We start from the raw sequence: 21,120 nt of genomic DNA on the forward strand, positions 1-21,120 counted from the left end.
AAAAAGTGAGTGATCTGTTTGCAAAGAACATATAAAAGTGCTGTATCTCTCACTATTTTTCTCCCCATTTCGCAGAATGATTCAATCCCTCAAGACGACTTCACGCCAGAAGTGTACAGAGTGTTCTTAAACAACCTCTGCCCTCGGCCTGAGATCGACCACATCTTTTCTGAGTTGTAAGGAAAGACTCATTGCTTTATTTATTTATTTTTTCCCATTCACTGATTTTATGGGCATGGCAAAGTAGGTTATTTATACTGTAGCAGCATGCAGTGCTGGCCAGTAACAGATTTAAATGTCAAGCAGGGCTGTTATTTAATCTCGGATCAAGGGTTCCTTCTCTCCCAGGCTTTTACCTTCACTTCTGATGGCTTGAGTTTTAAAGGAATTTTTTCCTAGAGGAGCAGAACTACCAGGTCTTGTTATTCTGTATTGATCAGGACAGTTTAGGTTTCCAGGAGAGTAAAGAAAGAAGAGTAATAAGCAATAACAGCACAAAATAGGCATGAGAATATGTATAATCACCCCCAAAAGCTTTATTAGGACTGGCAAAAAAAATGCAGTAACTTTTATGATTTGTGTATGATGAATTCACACCATGAAATTAAATTAGCAGCTGGCTACAACTGATTTCATACATTCAGTTATGAGCTCTGTAACTCCTGGTGCTTCTACCCCTTGCAGCAATCTGTGTACTTCTACTTTTAGCAGAGTCTGATCAATGGAGTCAGAGCAGTAAGCAACATGAGAGGAAAGCAATTTCCAAAATACACCCCAAAGCAAATGGCGAATGCATTTTAGCAACACAACTGTGCTCACGTTCCCCTTTTGGGGTTGTTGTCCCTAAGGTCGGGGTTTTAGAGGAGCACAGCCCTGTCCCAGTTTGCTCCTCCTGCACCCAGGAGAGGCTTCCCATTGCTCCCTGGCAGGGCAGAACTGGGCCAGGCCTGAGTGCTCCAGACAGCTGTCAGCTCATCTCCTGCCCCAGAGGCTTCCTGGATTTCTATGTGGGCACAACTTGTACCAAACTCTGCTCTTTTCACGGACTCCCTAAATAGACATCTTTTTGCTTGCATTACAGAGCACCTCAAAGCTTTTAGAAGGTTTATAAAAAAAGAACCGACACAAATTACCAGAATAATGAAATCAGGGCTGATGTTACTCAACAGTAAACCCAAATAGTTGGGCCAGGAATACCAGCAGAGTGTTTGTGGCAAGCACGGGACTGAATCCCACAGCTCTTTTCTCTTTTACTTTTTAAAAATAGCTTAATTCCAGGAATTCAGAGGAATGAAAGGCTTTTAGCATTGCTCCAAGTCTTCCCATTGATGCTTGTAATGATGAACATTGTAAAAGATCTTCCTCCTAGATATCTGATGAAGAACTTTTGGCAAAATAAATTAGTCCAGAGACATAGTGGAGCAATGTTTTTGTTGTATGATAGTTTTGTATGAATCTTGTTTCAATCTCCTTGGGAAGTTTCAGACACGGAACAAGATTTCAAGGAAATGTATTAAAATTACTTTTCTGTTGCTTTAATTTCTTTCTAGTGGTGCCAAGAGCAAACCCTACCTTACTGTTGATCAGATGATGGACTTCATAAATTTGAAGCAACGGGATCCACGATTAAATGAGATCCTTTATCCACCACTCAAACAAGAACAAGTTCAAGTGCTGATTGAGAAGTACGAACCTAACAGCAACCTAGCAAAGAAAGGTCAGTGGATTTCACACTCCTGCTGTACTCAGAAACAGTTACTCAATTGTCCTACATGCTAAAACAAAATTTGGTTCAAAATCCAGCTGCTTTCCCAGCTGTCTGCTTTTGGAATCATACAGGCCAGTGAGACATCCTGTGGTGCATTTTAAAATGTGTTTGATTGGTATCAGGTGAGGAAGGATGGGGCTGGTTTCCCTGCTTGCTTTGCCATGTGTGTGATTGACAGAAGAGTTGCTCTGGTATGTGACCCTTAGCAGAAACCTGACTATCACAATGGCTGTTTACTAGCATCTAAAATGTAAAGTTGAAAGAAAAAAATCAGGGACAATGGAACTAAAAGCGTGATAATTCTACCATTTAATAATACTATTAAGTCTAGCCCTTTGCTTTTGGATAAAATGGTGTACAGTGCAAGATATGAGATCAACTCAGTATATTTCATGCTATAATCACAGAAAACTCCCTTTTGAACATCTCAAGTGTTGTCACTTAGCTGGGCACTTAGCCAAAAACAGCAAAAGAAATCCTGCACAAATCTCTGCAGATTTTTGCTACCACCGCAAGTCTTAAAATGGCATTCAGTTTGTGTCTGCATCCTGTTTTATTCCAATCCACATAGCCTAATGATTAGCCCGGCTTTTGATGTGTTTACACCTTAGATGTTTTAGAGGCATGGAAATATCCTGAAAAAATAGATCTAATATGAAAGAAAGATTATTTGGTCCAGAGATTGTAGATCAAAAAATTAGAAAAAGACCCAAGAGTCTCGAGGATAACTGAAGGCACTGCCACCTCTCCCTGGAAGCCTTCTCACCTTGACATCTTCCTGAAGGAAATCGATGTCACCATCAATGTTGTCTCTCAAACCCTTCTAATTTTTTCTCTTAAGGCTTCTTATTTTTCTAATCAAATTGAGTGTTTCCAGAGGTTTTGCTTGGGGGGTTAAATCTGCTTCTTGGCCATATTTATGCAAACTGTCTTGACGTCAGTGGGAACAGTACCTCGAGTAAATGGAAGCACGTTGTGACCTCCTTTCTCATCTGTGCAAATATTAGAACTGTGCTCTGTGCTTACCTTATTTCCCACCAGTGGCAGGAAAGTCTGTTACCTAAAAGATCATCCTTGTTACCCAAATATTAGCACTTCATATAAACCAAATAAAGGATTTATTAGAAGGAGGTGTGCTGGTGTGCCAGCAGAATGCCAGAGTCAAAATGGAATCACCCTCTGACTAGAAATAAGGAGAAAACATGAAACAGCCTAGGACGAAGGGTGTTTGCCACCACCCTCCAATGGGATTTGGGGGACACCTCCAGCTTCACCCTGTTTACCTTGGTGCACACATTTGCTGTTCCATAGGTGCCTCTCGTTCTGGGTGTGATTTATGTTACTCTTAAAGAATCGGTTCTCTCTGAAAATGCTGACTTGAACAAGGGAAAGGCAGATCACAGAGAGTTAATTCTTTTAGTGGGATTGTTGTGGGTTTTGTTTTTTTCTCTTTTCAAGCTTGTGCACTGGGGTCCAGCTGGCACAACCTGAGAACCACCTCTGTCCTTAAGAACCACCTCCCTGTCTGGCAGCTGAGCTGCAGGAACTGGCAGCAACTCCAGTGTAAATCCCAAGCTTACTGCCTTAAAATGACAGGAATTAGCTAATCAGGAATGACATGGGGACACAATATTTTCTGTACATCTGCTCTGAGTTCGGAATGCAATTCACGGTATATTAAATGAAGTGTAGGTGTGCATTCATTTCTACACTCATGGAATAATTGTCAAAAAATGCTTCATGTCTATAAAATGTCACCAAAATGTAACCACATATTTAGAGCAGTGGTTTAACCTTTTAATATGGTGATCTGTAAAAGGGAGGATCACCCAGGCTTCCTGCTGCCAGGGTTGTTGAAGTGAAATTTCCAGACAGTTTTTGGCCAGAAACATGAACACAGGTACCAAGTCAACTTCCAAAAGTGTGATGCATGTTCTTGTTAGCAAATCAAATTTCATGCATTGAAAAGTTCTTTTAAATAAAATCAGGGATTTTTTTTTCCTTAAAAATGAAAATCCAAATTTATGATGTGGAAGCTATGTGCAGCACCTGACTCCTTGCTCCCTGTTTGGATAGTGGTAGACCTTCACTTGTCTGATGATTATTCTTCCCAATTTCCTGTCCAAGCTCATTGTCTGTACATATCCACTGTACCACAATATTCTCTACTAATGATTCTCTCATAGCTAATTAAATGAATTTCTGGTGAGTTGTGCTGTCTCTCACCTTTCATAGCACTATTCAGCTGCTTTTAGGATTTCATAATTCCCCTGGTCACCATTGTAGCCCTTTTGCTGCACTTGTTGCTGCTCACCTACACTATTTTGAACACACTAAGCAAGAGCTGTCCATAAAGTTTTAAATTTTTGCAGCTCTTCAGGTACCTGGTAAAATCTAATGCTGGTGTTGTTGCTGATGAAGTTCCTGAGGTTACAGAGTTCTGACTAAAACTCCTGCCCCTGCCTGTCACTGATGTATTTTAGATGCATTTATTGCTGGGATACGGTGGAGCTTTTGCAAATTCAGCAGATATGTGGGCTTGACATCTGCATAGGTTAAGTGTCTGGACTAGTGTTTTATTGTGGCTCAGGTAAACTGTTGTGATTAATGCTTTGTGTCGTGCAGTGAAGGAGATTAATTCACTGCAGAATGTGTTCCCTTATCAGGTGGAAGCAGGAGGAAGTCCCTGGTAGTGCTGAGCAGTCTCTCCCTGTCAGCAGAAGTGTTCTGGGGGCTGTGAGGCTGGAGAAGAATTTACCATATATATGTGTGTTTACCATTCTACAGAAACATGTGGTTCTTCCTTTACTTAATGATGCGATTCATTTCTGAAAGTTTCTGAGTTCAAAAGGAGCTTTGAGAGCTCAAATCCCAATGTCTCAGTCGAAACCTTGCATTCTGAAACCAAGAAAGTGCTCTGCAAACCGCAGAGCCACAGCCCCAGCTCTGGGAGCATCCTGTGTCACTTCCACACTCCAGGTGTGCAAGAAGAGCTGTACCCACTTACCAGACTGGAAACGAAAGCAGGGAACCAAAGCACAAACCCAAGGTCTGCTAGGGAAAGGAGGTGTGAAAAAACTAAAGCCATAAAATACATGTTTCCACCATCGTCCTTGGAGAGGGCAAGGCAAGGGTTAGGTTACTATCGGCCTTTATTTTTAGAGTGGTTTTTGGGGTGAAAGATTAAAAAAACAGTGTGTAAGTGCTTTAAGTAATGGCATAAAGATGTTGATTTTTTTCCCTCTAAAGGATACATTTATTTAAATATTATCTCTGCTTCTTTAATTTTAAAGGGCCAAACCTTTAGATCTGTACAGAGAAAAAGAGCTTTGCTCTTTTATTTCACAGTGTTTCTTTCTCCAGATTTTCTCCTATTTGCTGTGTGTCAGCTTTGGTTTGACATGGATTTAGAAGGATTGTAGAGGAGCTGGTTGCATGACTGTCTCCATGAATTCCAGTATTAATTCTGTTTTGCAGTGCACATTTATTGGTAGTTGTTGCGCTGAGTTTTTCTTAGGTAATAAAATAAATTAAGCAATTATCATTAAATTAAGTTATATTTAATTTCATACAGCATCTCTTGTATGTATTTTTCCCATGGCAGCCTTAATACCAGGCAGTATTCACTCCAGCATAAGTGTATATTTCCTCCTTTAAGCTTCTATGCAATTTAAACATTTTCACCCCACTGCATGAAATTCACCTTTTAGTAACTATTTCAGAATAACTGCACTCTGGATTCTTTTGGTGGCAGAAGGGGGTCGTTTCCTAGGTAACAGATTTTAATGGCAGAAACAAGCACCATGCAGCCATGGCTCTACTTTTAAGACATATTTCATAATATTTAAAGCATAAATTCTGACTTATAAATCATTCAGGCAAATGGTTGGGCCTTCTGGTATTAAACATTTGTAGGAAGTGTTACAAAACAGTTGGAATTCTTTGGCCTCCCAATGGAACCCTGGAAAATAAGAATACTTACCCAAAAGCCCATTAACTTTGGGATTGCCAGTGTTTTCCAGCATTGCAGTTGAACAAGAGAAGAGCTCTTTGCACTGCTTCTGTCTCAAATATTGACAGAACAATAGATCCCAGTCATGATATATTACTCTTTGAAATGTTTAAGCCACAGCAAAGTTGTAGTCTAGCCCAGGCTCTCAGCAGCAAGTGATAAGCTAGGCAGCTTACCAGAAAACCTTTTTTTTAAAAAAAATTGTTTTAAAATATGTATATATCTATGCAACAAATGTTAGTATGGATAATGTGTCAGCATAAATAAGTTAACGGAAACTATCAAAATGAGTTTGCAAAATATATTTCTGTAACACACTGGAGGTTGCTTTTTCTACTTAAGCTGTAAAATTAATTTCAGACCTTGCAGTTGTTTGGAACATTGCATCTCAAGTGAAAAATTAAATGTAAAAATCTTTTAGAATGGAAAGTCCTCCATATAATGATTTTTTGCATCTGCTTTACAGGTAAATTGTGTCATCTTTGAACTGTACCCACTGAAACAGTGATGTGGACTAGTGATAGTGGATTTTGCAACACTGAACACTCTGTTGTTGGCAGTAGAGATAAAGAAAATACCAAAAAATATATTTAGGGTTCCAGGGAGGGCAGGTTTCGTGATCTTCGGTGTATAATGCTGATACTTTGAAGGAAGGATGAGCTTTGCAGAAATACATTTTGGACCTAGTATCTGGTACCAGGAATAGTTCACTGGCTTCAGTGAAACAGTGCTGAGTGTAAAATGGCCCACACTTACTGTGGAATTTGTCTTCAGAGCTGCAGAGCATAAACTCCTGGTGCCAGTGCAGGTTCTGCAGTCAGCCTAGCCCTGTGCTATCCTACACGGAAGTGACCACACCGGTGACTCCTGTTCCACCACCTGGAACCCACCTGATGGGCCCTGGGATCAAACCCTACAGGCAGCCTTCACTCTGTGTCCTAGCACTGGGAATGGCTAAAAGAACGTGGAGTGACAGGACCACAAAGCAAACACGGGTTTAGAGCTTTTAGAACCTCATTCCCTCCAGCTGGAGCTTTTGCTCAGAGATGAGAGACTCCTATGTCAACACTGTGTTTCAGGGCTTGTGGAGAGATATTTTTCTGCAGTTGCCTGCCTGTATTGTGTTCGACCCTGCCTCAGACTGTCAGAGCCCATAAATAGAAAACAGTCCAACAGTAAAACTGTTTATTTTGTGCTTGTTGCTGCCTCTTTTATGGAACACAGGGAAGTATTCCATTTTAGCAGCAAAATTTATTATTTGAAGATGAATATTAGATAGGATTTGTTTCTGAAAATATAAAGGAGCCTGGACTCAAGTGCTGAAGGAAACAAATGTAGATAAAGTTTGGACAAACATGGTGTGGTTTGACTCTTCATTATGACTTATACAGATGCAGTGCTTTCAGCTGGAAAGGGCCCCTGAGAACACAGGGAGTGAAGGCTGCTGGGATCTGCTGGGTGACATCTAGAGCCACAAATGGGCTCACTGCCATTGGGTCATCCCCTTTCATGTGTCATTTTTGGGGTTTGCCTCATCTTTGGGTCGGCTCGGCTCAACAGTCAGTCAGTCTGTGCCTTGAGGAGCCAGGCTGATTCTTGAGTATTTTGGGATGTGTGGGATCTGTCAGAGCAGGGCTCTCAGAGCAATGGAGTCTGGGCCCCACTGGAACACAGCATCCATATGAGGAAGTTTCCCTTCTGGTGTCAGATGCAGTCATCCAACAATATCCTTAAGCTGGAATATGCCTGTAAATGCAGCGGGGTTGAATGCTGGGAACGCAGAAAGAAGTGGTGTAAACTAAAGGACAATGTTGGCACAAGAACACACAGAGATCAGGTGGCCTTGAACAAATTTAGGCTGGAAATTAGGAAAACTTTCCTAACAATATGGTCCTGGCACAGAGTGCCAGAGGTAGTAAAGAGAGCAAAAAAAGTGATTGTTATTAGGAGACAGCTCAAGTTGTTTATGGAAGGGATTGTCCACTGCAGTGCCTGCAGCTGCAGAACCAGTTTTAAAGAACAGATAAGGAAGGCCCTTTAAAGGGACTAAAATCCCTTCTTTTCAGTTTATTTGCACTGTCTTTGCAGTGCCACCCCTTTATTCTTTCCCCCTTCTCTTTAATATTAATCTATTTTCAGCTGTAGGAGATTCTGGAAGTAAAAATGTCACCTGTGGTTTTTCTCTTTTAGATTTTTTTCAGCACTTACAGCATACTGACGCTCTTATCCCTTCCTGTGATACTACAGGGCAGTCTTTTTGGCAAGTGCATTAATAGCTTATGTAGAGAAGTATCACTTAACAGAAAAAAATACATATTTTTAGATGTCTTTTAGATGTCCAACTTAACAATTGGAAGTGAGCCAGCATTTAACATTATTCCATCTCCAAGGATTACTCTGAGGTATTGTACAGAGCAAGACAGTGACAAATTCCAGTGATGTCCCTCTTTCAAGTCTGTCAGAAATAACTGTAGTATTGCTGGGATGAATGGTGTTTTTATCTGCCTGATTTAAACCCTTTCCACTCAGCTGCCTTAGAAATTCTCCATGTTGCAAAGTGTTTATTCCACTGCTAGCTAGGGACTGGTGTAAAGGTGGTTTTGTAGTGGTTATGTGGATTTAACTGGATCTAAACTAACTGTCTTCTGATAGCCTGTAAGGGATTTCCTGTTAGAAGGAATTTCTACTACATCTCTGCTGAGAAGTCAAGAGCAGAGGATGGGTTCGTGGCTGTAAAACTCTGCTTCAGTCTTGAGATACAGGAGAGATTGCTTGGTGTTTTCCCCCACTCCTTAACAATTACTGGTTATTTAAGTTTGTATACATCTGCCTGCTGAAGTTTTGGAAACTGCTCCAAGACTTGTTTTCCTTATCACAAAACCTCTGCTTACCAGAATCTCTGAACTGTGACCACACATTGTAACAGCAGAGGGTTTTAAATCTGCTCCAGGCATTGAAATGATCAATATCCATCAAAATAAATGTGTTTCCAAGGTATAAATTTTAAGGAAGAAAATATGTTGAGTGCTTAAAATCTTCCCTGCTTCAGGGTATGTTTTGCTGTTTTCTAGCATTACTGGAGAAAAAAATACCTCCTTTTCATAGGCTGTGTAGCCCCTGTGGATTAGAGCCCTTCCTTCCTGAGAGCCTGAAAAGGGCTGAAAAAAACCTATGACTTCTAATAAAATAAGTAAATAAATGCCACACTCAACATTGCAGTCGGCTTTACGATCTTGTTCAATCCGGATGGTTCATGCCTACAGGCACCAGTGAGATTTGGAAACCTGTTTTTTTCCTCAGTCTTCCTTTCCCTTGGAGATGTCAGTGTCCTTGGAATGCTCCTGAAGTTTTAATTCTGATTTAAGTAGATTTGCTGTTTGGCATGGCTTGTGTGGAAGCTTGTAGGAAATATTTCTTCCCTGTAGTGAATTAAGTGTCTTGGGCTGCGGTGCCTCATCTTGATAGTTCAGAAAAGTGGTTTTCTATCTGCAAACATTTTCTTGCCACTCCCCAAAAAAGATAAATAATTGCATCCACTCTTGGTTTTCTCTGTGCACTTGTACAGATGGTAAAGTGGATATGATAGCTTCATTAGAATGACAAGCATTCCTGATTAGACACACTGAACTCTGCTTTACTTGACAAGCCTTCCTCTGCACAAAGCTCTGGATCGCAATGTCCTTGGGCATGCGATATTTCTGCATTGATTAATTGATACTGAGCAAGCTCTTTTATGTTGGCTACTTAGACACAACGTGTGCCTTCCTGTGTTTTCCCTCACTAACTTGCCATTCAGTAAGCATTTATCCTGATCTTGTATCAGGATAAATCATCATATATATAGGATAATTTATCCTGATCTTGTATCATTCTCTATGTTCACATCTCCCTGTGTTTTATTGGGCTGTACCCATTCAAGGCTGGAGCAAGGAATCTTGCTGTGTTCCTTTCTTACTGAGGGAGTTTTCCATTTCTGTTTCAAGAACATTTTCCCCAAGACAGCTTGTTTTGGTTTGTGGCCAGGTAACTCTAATTACACAAGGTATTTCAGCAACTATAACTGAGGGCAGGATTGGATCTATTATGTTTTCCTCCAAGTTTAGAGAAAGGAAATGAGATTTGAACACAACAGGATATTGTTCTGCTTTGATTTTAAAGGATTTAAGCAATGAGACAACCAATAAATCCACTGCAAGACTGTTTCCTAGCACACTTTGTTGAAGCACTGCCAAGCTTTTTCAGACACTCACCCCAAGTTTTATAGTGCTTACTCTGGTGTCATTACCTGTTTAATTCCTTTTTATTAATCACCTTTTTTGATATAGCTTCTTACACAGATGAGTTGATGGCCTCTGTGTCTTATCTTCTTCTCAGGGTGATAGATTCCTAGGCATTTTCTTCCCTATCACCTCTGTATTTTGGATTTTTCTTTGCTCTAGTGATTAGCTGTGTAGCTTGAATTGTTATTTGTGTGTTCTCATTTGATTTGTGTCCCATTTACCTGGTTCGTTACAGCTTTGCCCTCTTGTTTTGCTAACAGCCACCAGAGAAGTGTCTGTTCTTTAAACCCTGTATTGTTGATTCTACTTTTTCACATTATTAAGGACTTTATGAAACCAGACCTACTGCTGATCAGTGTTCAGCCTCTGGACATTTTGTGTGGTTCAGCTTTCAAATTTAAAGAAACCCTGATTTTTTAAGCTGACCTCAGTTTATTTCTGTCTGAGCTTTTTTTCTGATTAGTTTTTCCAATTATGAAAAATCTGAGTTTAAAACTTCATTAAATGCTTCACTAATAACCAGATGCAGTAATTCAGATATACTGCTGTTCCTCTACTTATTAATTTGATAAGGTTGTCTGACTAGTGTGAATTTTTGCCCTTACTGATCATTGAGAGAACTGCTAAAATGGAGGAACTACTGATGATTTCTGCCCGTGGTGTGTAAATGGTGGTTGGTACTCAGATATTTTGATGTGTCTGCAGATCCTGACCTGAGGCCTGAGAGTCTTTGCCGTCCTCACTGTGTTTTCTAAATCAAAGCAGCACTAAGATAACTGGGGTGAGGTCTAGTAACCCACTTGTGGGGTTGGGTCTTTTCAGTCTGGGCTCAGCTCGTACTGTGTTTCCTCCTTGTGATGACTTTGCCACTAAGAGTGGCAAGGAGTGGACAGTGCAACAGGACAATCCTGTCCTGCCCTGGTTTGAAAAACTCAATACAGCAGAAACTCCAGTTACCCCGTAGCAATGTAGTAGTAGAACCTGTGTCTGGAAAGCCAAGCAGGTTTCAGCATCACTTGGATGCAAATGCTGCAAGTGCCACCAGAGCAGCTCTGGCACATTGTGTCCCACACAGTGTGAATTTTATGTAAATTCATCTTGTGAGCTTCTCTGCTGGCTCACAAAACTAGAGAGCAGACAGTAGCTAATGTGTGTCCAGTGTCAAGAGACACACCAGGATTCTATGCATCCTACTCCACACTGTGCATGAGATGTTAATACCTAATGAGCTGTAAATTGCAGTGCTTGTTTGTGAGAGAGAATTCCCAATGGGACACGATTTACAGATCTCTCACTGGATTATCAAGTATCTGCTTTGCTTGTTGGATTCTTATCTGCAAATTGAGAGGATTGCTCAATTATGTGGGATTACAGCAAATGTGATTATTGTTACAGATTGCATTGGAATAAACCTGATTTCAATGCCAGACAAAATACTATCGCAATTCTGTGCTGCTAACTGGGAGATACAAGGTGCCAATTAATTGTCTCACTTCCTTTTTGTTTGTTTTCTTTTTTACTTTAATAACATCTCTTGGCACAATTGTGCTTTCCAGTTACATTATAACTGAGTGGCTAACAGCATGGGTGTAAACAAACGGAAAGCACTATGAAGTTTGCAAATATACAGATATAAATGTTTAAGATCCATGTGACCTAACCTGTTTACTGTGGACAAGCAAATGGACATTTTAATTGTCATACAGATCATCCACAAATTTTAAGGGACAAGTGAAGGCTCTTGTTAAAGTTGCAAGAATGAAATGCAAAGAAAAGTGTTCACATACGTTGTGTTTTCTGCTGTCTGCTATGCCTCTCTTGTTTTCCATCCCAAGACTTTTCCTGGGGGACTGGAAGACTCCTAGGACCAGGCTGGGCAGAGCATAGGAAAATTAAGTAGCTGCACATTCAGCATACCTGCCAAAATAAGGGGATGAAGTTTAGATCAAGCAGGTGTTTGAGAAGCTCTCAGGGTTAGCTGCACTTTTATTAAATCTCCCCAGACTACTGCACTGCTGGTGTTTTGGTCTTGATCCTGGACCTCTACAGAGGGCACTGAACTGCAGGAGAAGCTTCTTTAGGAATCTCGACCCTGCTTTGAACCCTGATGTCTTTTAGCAGGTGTTGAGTGAACAGGGGTTTGTTTACATCCTCATGTTGAGGATCTGGCAAGCTTCCAGGGACACAGGAGCATTTCCATGTCCGGGGCAACATGCTGGTCATGGTGGCTGCTAGAGGGCTTGGGAAAGCAGGATCTTGTCAAGTAACCTGTGTCTTATTAGGCAGTGGGAGAAGGATTTCTCTGTCAAAAGCAGCCTGTGCTTTTTCCAGCCCTGGAAACTGCATGGGAACAGTTTTCCATGAGGCTGTCTCCTGTGTCTGCCCTAACACTGTCACAGGCCCCACAGGAGAAATGTGCCCAGTTCTCTGGATATGGTCAAACAGGACTAAGAAGAGCCTTGGGATAACACAGTAAGTCGTCAAACAGAGAAGCCTCTGAGAAGTATATTCACCAAGTACAGTCCATCCTGTCAACCATTTCAGCTGGCTGGAATTCCTGCTTCATGGCAAATGTGTGATCACCATCTCCCAGGGATGGGGATATTCCAGATCTTAGGAGCTACAGAAGAAAATATTTTGATTGATGAATGTTGACAAGATCTAAGAACCATAGAAAAGAGGATTCACTTAATTACCCCTGGAAATTCTGTGAATTTTCGATAGATCATTTGCCAGAAGTGTGTCACCTGCCTGAAGACTGCTGCCAGGAAAAAGGATCTGGGATAACAGAAGTGGCTTCTGTTGTATTTAAAGCAGACAAATCTTGACTAGAAAAGAGCCTTGATACTTGTGGACAAAGCAACAGTTACATTTTTATGTGGTTTTCTCTTAATCAGGAACGTTAATGTATTTAATCAATTGTACTTGATCTTGAAAGGTATGGGATTATGTAGCTAGAGTTAATAAGGAATTCTTGTGAAATGCATAGAAATTACCACTTAATTTGTGCTTTCATTTTTCTTTTTCCCTCCCTTGTAACTATTTAGGAGCAATTAGGTGGAGCCAGGGATGCAGAAAAAGATCAAGCTGCACAAACACTTCCCATGTTTCATACAATGAAGCTGATCACAATCAGGAAATTCAATAGAACTTCTCAACATATTCCTCTTCTAGTAGGAAATTACTTCTCCTTCCTATAAAATTGTAATGAAAAATTGCCAGATTCTGTTGACTTCACTTGGTTCCCAGTATGGTGGTCCTTTTTTGATCTCTGCATCAATTCAACCATGCTGAAGGCTGCATGGAGCAGCAATTTGAGGTGTTCTGTGGAACCATTCACTAAGAAACTGCTTCACATATTTCTGCATGAGTGTACAAATACAGAGAGAGGCATAGAGAGACATTTCCAGACTTTGCAGTGCCTTTCCAAACTCTTGAAAGTTTTTAATTCGGGTACATTTATAGAGTTAGATTAAAGCCTAGATAATCTTTATGCAAGTGTGCAACTACACATTTCTAATTTTACGGTATTGGGAATGTCTATGACTAAGAATACAATAGACACTTTTGTATTTCTCCTCCACACTTGTTCTTATATTTTCAGGCCTGTTCCAGTGCACAATAAAAACATTAAAATGGATCTATTATTTGCTTGGCTGACACCAAACTTTAGCTGGACACTTATGCGTGCTTTGGGAATCAAGTCAAAAATATGCAAAGTGTGAGGGGAAAAGTGTGAAATGTGAGGGGGGAAAGTGTGAAATGTGAGGGGAAAAAGTGCAAAGTGTGAGAGGGAAAGTGCAAAATATGAGGAGGAAAAGTGGAAGATGTGAGGGAAAAAGCAAAGTGAGAGGGGAAAAATGTGAAGAGTGCAAAAAGGCAAAAGTGCAGAAAGAAGTGCGAAGTGAGGGGGAAAGTGCACAATGTGAGGGGAAGAAGTACTAAATGTGAGGGGAAAATGGGCAAAATGTGAGGGGAAAAGTGTGAAGTGTGAGGAAAAAAGGACAAATTGAGGCAGGAAAAGTACAGTGTAAGGGGAGAAGTGCAAAATGTCAAGGAAAAATGGAAAGTGTAAAGGGAAATAGGGCAAAGTGTGAAGGGAAAAACTCAAATGGAAAAGTGCAAAATATGAGGAGAAAAAGTGGAAAGTGTGAGGGAAAAACAGCAAAGTGTGAGGGGGGAAAGGGTCTAAGAGTGAGGGGCAAAATGCAGTGAGGGAAGATGTGCCATGTGTGAAGGGGAAATGTGAAAAGTATGAGAGGAAAATGTGCAGAGTGTGAGGGAAGGAGGACAAAGTGAGAGGGGAAGATGAGGAAGCTCTTGCCCTCTTCAGCAGGAGGTGTCTCAGCGGCACTGAGTGACTTGTGCTGAGCATTTCAGTTGGCCAGGTACCTCAGGAAAAATGAGGCATTTTTATGTTTGTGCTGGTTTTAAGTGTTTTAGTAAAGCACTACTGAGTGACCCCATAGGGAGGAAAACTGTAATTAATCAGGTAAATTAGAGAAGAGGCGTTTGAAGGGGAAGAAAAATAAATTTCTTGTGCTGGCAAGCTCCAAACCCTGCAGAGAGAAGGGTCTCGCTGAGGGCTGTAGCTGCTGACATGGCTTCTTCTGTGGTTACACAGATGTGAGTTCCATCTGAAGAAGAGACATCAGATCAAATTTAACATGGCAGTGGTGAGAGAAAAAGACAAGCCAATTAACTCTACAGCGCAACAGATATGTTTTGAAGTTTCATCAAAATTTTAGGGCTAAGATAATTTTAATACAAAAAGCCAAAAAAAGAAAAAGAAAAAATGTGAATCTGTCATGCCTCTGTCTCTTTGCATTATGGGTTTCTTGTCTCTCTAACTTATTATACCTAAACATACCATTAAATCTTTCTGTTATAAATCCAAAGATAAAAGGTGACAACTGGAATCGAAACAACTGAGCACATATTATTTTTTCTTGCCAGTGTCTGTGTAAAGGTGTAATATGTTTAAGGAAACAGAGAAGAAATCTTACCACTTCATTGAGACTAATCTTTTTGGATGACTTCCACCAAGTATTGTCCTCTCTGTCGTTGGCCTCAGAATGTTATTGACATTGGTCACAAACAATCTACTCTTTACTATACAGGACACAAAGCCCCTTTGACATCTGCCATCTCCATTCTGCAGAAAGACTCTCACTAGTGCAGTATTGGCTGTAATTGAACTTGCAAATTGCTTCAATTTCTGCAATGCTGGCTGTTTAATTGTGATAGGGGAAATGGCGTTCTAGAGCCGTGAGCTCAGACAAGTGTGCAACTGAGGGGCTGCCTCATTATATGTGGCAATAATGCTCACTGTGATGTGTGTTAATACCAGCAGCAATGCACAGGAGGACCACCTCCCTCTGAAAAACAAGGCCCCTTTTTTCAGGTGCACTCTCAGGATTAGAACATGAAGATCACTTTGAGAGTCTTGAAAACTACATGTGCACAAACCAACCTATCTGTGTAACAAAATGTGAGTGGCAGCTATCCCATTCAGATCTTAACTGTTTTTCCCTCTATTATTTCACTTGGTATGCATACACAACACATTCTCTAGCTATAACCCAGTAAACTTGGTGCAGAGTTATCTCTTAGGTGGATTTTAGGTCAAGCTAACTCCATGATGGCACCTAGTACTGTTGGCATTCTCTGGTAGATTGAGGCAGTGGAAAGCTTGTTCCTAAACCTTTAGTTTCATGAAAAATCTCAGTGGTGGGTTTTTTTCCCTGATTGTCACCTTCTTACATTTTTTCTTCTGGAAAGGAAAGTACATGGGACTCCATCTCTGGATGATTACTTACCCTATAACAAAACAGCTGTGGAGCCTGACAGGATTGAACTCAGATTACAGCCTTAAAATAGGGAATGGACTTGATGTTTTTCTTTCCAACTACTTGCAGTTGTTGGCATAAGAATGAATGACAATTGCATTGCTCTATATTGTTACTGCATTTCTTCTCTTATTCATAAGTCTGTTTAATGCCACCAGTCCTGGGTTGTTACGAAAATAAGGATGTGCACTTAATGCACATGTTTACAGCTGTTTTATCTTTTCCTCTCTGAGCAAGAGCCAAATCAGGTCCAAACACAAATTTTAAGTAAATGCTTTACATTGTTACAAGATGCAGTATTTGCATCATGTGGTTCTTAGCTTTTAAAAGAAAAAAAAAAAAAAGAAAAAAAAAAGTTTTGTCTGCTCCTTAGCATTCTAGAAAAATATGTATAAGTTTATATATTTTACTATAAAAAGGGTTTTGTCCTTAAAGGAAGAGACTAGCAAAGTCAGGAGTAGAACTGAAATCCTTAAATTTTCAATGCTACCAACAGGCAAATGAGATTATTCTTTAACAGACTGTGCAGAATATTTTGGGTTGGGCACAAGAGGTAAGGAATTCTAATTGTTGGGAGTCACCAAACATGTAGTTCAGAGGTACAGAACACCTGTTTTACTGTACATAGGCACTGAAATAACTGAAGATATGTGGCTGAGTAAACAGATGTAATTCAGACAAAATCGAAAAAAATACCAGGCAAAGAAAAATGTCTCAAATTTGTTCAATTAAGCAATAATCTTAACTTATAGATTACTGCATTTCTTTTTAGTCTAAATGTACAAATTGACACCCTAAAGTCACCTTTATGCAGAAGGCCAGATAGCCAAATTCCTCTTGATGTAGTAAGAATAGCTCCACTGAGATGAATGGGGATATTTGAGCTGAGGAGAGGGCTCAGCTTTCTAATTTGACAGCAGCATATGAAATGCACATTTATGTTGGCACTCCAGTGAGATATCATTTAGAAGACAAATATAGAAATTACAAAGCAAAGCTTAGTTCCCACATGAAAGGTAGTTCATACACACATTGAACCAAACTCCAAAGAGGCCAGAGCTACCTCTGTCTGTAGCAGGCTTCTTGGTTTCCCCTGGAAAGTGTGCTTTGTTTTGTCCCCCAAAGACCTCTTGATGGGCTTAGATCTATTTTCACTGTAACTCTGATCACCCCATGCTCTTGATTTTCTGTAGATACTGATTATGAAGTGATTTGTCTTTGTTACAGCTAAGGGGATGTGTGTTACCAGCGACTTGTATGGCTGAAAATGAGGTAGTAATAATAAAAGAATATTTGGATAACTAGGTGAAAGCCAGGCTGATGGTTATGTGGTCTTACACACTTTTGTGTAAGTGTATATTGAATTTATCTGCATGTCACAGAATCTGTAGTTGAAATTAATTGGTGCTTTCCCTGGATATGTGTTTCTCTCAGGACAGATATCCGTGGATGGATTTATGCGGTATCTGAGTGGAGAAGAGAACGGTGTCGTTCCACCTGAGAAACTGGATTTAAATGAAGACATGTCTCAACCACTGTCACACTATTTCATCAACTCCTCACACAACACCTACCTCACAGGTACAGCAATGTTGGACAGATCTAATGTCTTACCTTGCAAAAATTCTAAGTGTATTTTCAGTGGTAACAAAAAATACACTAAAATCATTGGAATTAAACAGATGATGGAGTTCAGTCACCAGGGAAGCAAGAGTGGCATTTGATTTTTTTTGCAGCTGCAATACTTGTGCATTAAATATACTTTTATTAACAGGTGAGTGAGCAGCAGTTGTTTTGCTCAGATGAGGCCTGGTCAGAAACCCAGTGAAGTCCCTGGAAAGTTTCCCTCAAATGGGATTTCAGATTAAGGCCCATCTTTAGGGAGGAGAATGAGCATTGTACTTTTTATGGCAACAAAGATAGCAAGGCAAGTGTGCAAAGCAGAATATGGGAAACATCTCTGTAGCTCATAAATTTGCCCCTAAACATTAAATCTGGCAGCTTTCTGTGCTCCATGAAATTTGCTTTGATTCAGAGATTAGGGAAGTTCCAACGTGGCACATCACTTTCTGACAGCCCATAAATGCAAGGAGGAGAGATCTGTTCCCTGACAATATCTAACATCTGAGCAGAAACTTTTAGGTGCTGTCATGTTTTTAAAAAGGCTGAGCACCTAGAAGCTCCCGTTAATTAGAGTTACAGTCTGAATTGTATTGTTTGCACGGTAAAGTCAGCAATGCTCTAAGACTCAGAAAAAGCTAAGGCAGTTTAGGAATTCAACTTGGCATTTGTTTTGTAATCCAAGGTTCTGTTAATTTGTGAGAAAATAACTGTAAATTTATTATTTTAGTTTGGTTTACGTAGGAACAAATGTTTTGGGCAAGCAGATGTGCACAGGGGGTTCTCTCCTGTTGGATTTGATGTTTGCTTTGTCCTGTCATGTTTGCTATGTTTAACTTTAAAAAATTATGCTGCACTGAATGCTAGATATGTGGTTGATGCATAATGTAGGTTTCTTACTGCTGTTAACAGACTGGCCTTAACTGACCAACTCCTTCAGAATGCCAGTATGCCAAAACATAAACAACCCCGGGCAGTAGTAATGCCCACTTTAAACAGACCTCATGGGAGTTATTTTCATCTGCTTTATGTTTGTTACAGCTCTTTCTCCAGCACCTTCGCCAGCTTTCATAGAGTGAATGAGCTGTCATTGTTTCCATTAGACAACATTTTTCAAGGGTTTATATCTCGGCTGTAAAACGTGTTTTGTGCTAGAACTTGTCACATAAGTATTTGTTTTGACAGCGATTTTCTTTCTCTGAATTAAAAGAAACAAAAATCAGCATGGCCACTTTGAAGTTATGATTCCAATATGCAGAAATTTATGCCCTTTGGTGGAGTGAAGACATGGCCAAAGCAAAAGCAATTTTTAACTATGATGTTTTGCAGACCTCTTACCTCCATTATGGACTTTGTTCTGTCACTGAGGATTAGTTGGTGCTTAAACCAAATGCTGCAGCTTTATACAGATATTCTGGAAGAAAACAGTAAAGTTGTAGTACTAAAGTGAGAAGCACAGGCCCACAGGAGGTTTAAAGACCATGCAATCTAAGGTCGATCTGAAGAGATAAAATACCGCTCTTCCCCCTACCAGTAGGAATTTATAGCCAGGTCCATACCACAGATTTTTATCAGGGCTGGTCAGGACAGAGATGTGTTCCAAAGGTTTAGAGGTACAAAAGCCAAAACCCAAAGAATTAAGGATGGGAATTCATGATTAGTCCAACCTACTTGAATTTTTAAACTGCATTACAAGTAACCTCACACACTTAATTATTTACCTTGACACTTGCTACATTTGCTTTGACTTGTATGTGAAAGTCTGCAGATCATCTCAGATTGCATTTACTGGTTTCTTTGTCTGCATTTCCAAGTAACTTCAGAGGTTATATTTGGAAACATGATCTTCAGTCTTAATTTGACAAAATATTTCTAGTTTAGTAAACTGGGGAGAGTAAATCAGGATAAACCCAGGGAATAGTGCGAGAGAAGTTTGAAACTCTTTCAAATTCCTTTTCAGAGTGCATGAAAAGGAATTTCATATTTACAGGCACTAACCACAAGCCCTTCCCTTTTAGTGGGATCATTATGTTCAGTGAATGTGTGGCAGCTGGCTGACAATGGGATTCATGATTTGATTTTTATCTGTGCATTACAAAAACCAACAGCCTGGGATTTTGCTCTGAACCTACATCGGCCACAGCAATCACATTCCCATTTGCTTTCTTCCAACAAGGAAATAAAATTGAAAAAATTAATGGTGACAGGCTATTTCTTTTCCCAAAAAGAGTTTCAAGGATCTGTTCAACTGCTCATGGCTTTGGAAGGGAAGCCTTGGAAGCACCTTTGCCCTGACCGAGGCCATGAAATAGCAACTAGTCATGTAATAATTAACAGGACAATAAGAAAATCATTCAGCCTGGCATTACTTTATGATTACTGAGTGTAATACACTGCCAATTATTTCTCCCTTTGTTCGTTTTTTTTTTAACCCAGAAAAAGCATGCACAAAGAAACATTATAACATAAAAAGCATCATGTGCACACTCCAAATTTATTTTAATTATGCTAATCATTTTCCTAGCCTTTAGTATAAACCCTTGGCAGTACATCAAGTCATGATTATTTATTTAGAAGTGTTACTGCTTTCTTTTTTCTTAGGGATATGTAATTTTTAAGAACAAAGGTAAAAACCCATGAAGAAAGAAGTGATTTGCAGTGAACCTAGGCTAACTTAAAGAAATGTCATCTTTGAGAAACTTTTTTTACTGTCTCATCTTTTTTTCTCACTGGTATCATATTTATTTCTTTATTCCTTTGAAACCTTAAAGTGCAACCCTGCTTTTTCCTGGAGTCTCACCTCAGGTTTCTGCTGTGGGCACAGTGGGGAGTGATTTTGCAACGTTTCTTTCAGCAGCACCCAAAGTCAGAGACAAATTATGACATTTCACACTCAGCTTTGCATGTTTTGAGGCTGGGCAACTTACTGTTGTTTATGGGAAATACAAAATACTAAAATCACACGCCTTCAACACATGTTTTGGCTAAAAGGAACAATAATCTAAGCAATAGGTTGCTGAGATATCAGCTGAGCACCTGTGGCCCATGTGGGACTATCCCATCCACCCTCAGCCTCTGCTTCCCTGCTTACAATCTGGCATTTCAGTTGTTCCTAGAAAAATGTCTCATGAAGGGCAGTTCTCTTTTCTGTTGCTGCCTGTGACCTCTCATCTACCATGCTCCAGCTCTTCTGTTCTCAGTGTTTCCTCAGTTCTCACTGTTGCTGCTTATTATCTGCATTCAGCACTTCCTTGAAACCTTCTTCACCTTCAAAGCCTCCAGAAGAGTTTCCAAGCTGACAGCACCATACGGAAGGGGTGGAAAGCTGGGTGACACCTTCCTGCTGCTGGCCACACGTCCTGCTGTGGTCCAGTGTGAAATGTTAAAAACAACAGGCGAGGCTGAGAGCCTGATTCTGGCTGACATACAAGCAGTAGCAGACTGTCACAGTGTAGGGTCTGATCCACTTGTCCTGCGCATGGTGAAATAGCTCAGGAGGAAAATTAATTCAGATAAATGGGCTGTGTCTAAAAAAATCTCAGCTGCCAGCACCTTCTGTGGCTGCTGGAGTGAGGAGCCAGGCTCCCAGCA

General features: G+C 40.2%; 1 protein-coding gene across 4 annotated transcripts in view; it reads left to right on the forward strand.

The window, feature by feature from the left end:
• The window catches only part of PLCB1 (phospholipase C beta 1), a 340,329-nt gene that overhangs the window by 217,835 nt on the left and 101,374 nt on the right, over positions 1–21,120 (forward strand). For all 4 annotated transcript variants that reach the window (XM_002199189.7, XM_012572343.5, XM_012572342.5 and 1 more), the window contains exons 8-10: positions 76–176; positions 1,551–1,717; positions 17,344–17,490. In XM_002199189.7, the coding sequence (XP_002199225.2) occupies positions 76–176; positions 1,551–1,717; positions 17,344–17,490 (415 nt within the window). The remainder of the gene's footprint in view (positions 1–75; positions 177–1,550; positions 1,718–17,343; positions 17,491–21,120) is intronic.

The sequence above is a fragment of the Taeniopygia guttata genome, chromosome 3 (genome assembly GCF_048771995.1).
Source record: "Taeniopygia guttata chromosome 3, bTaeGut7.mat, whole genome shotgun sequence".
Taxonomy (NCBI): domain Eukaryota; kingdom Metazoa; phylum Chordata; class Aves; order Passeriformes; family Estrildidae; genus Taeniopygia; species Taeniopygia guttata.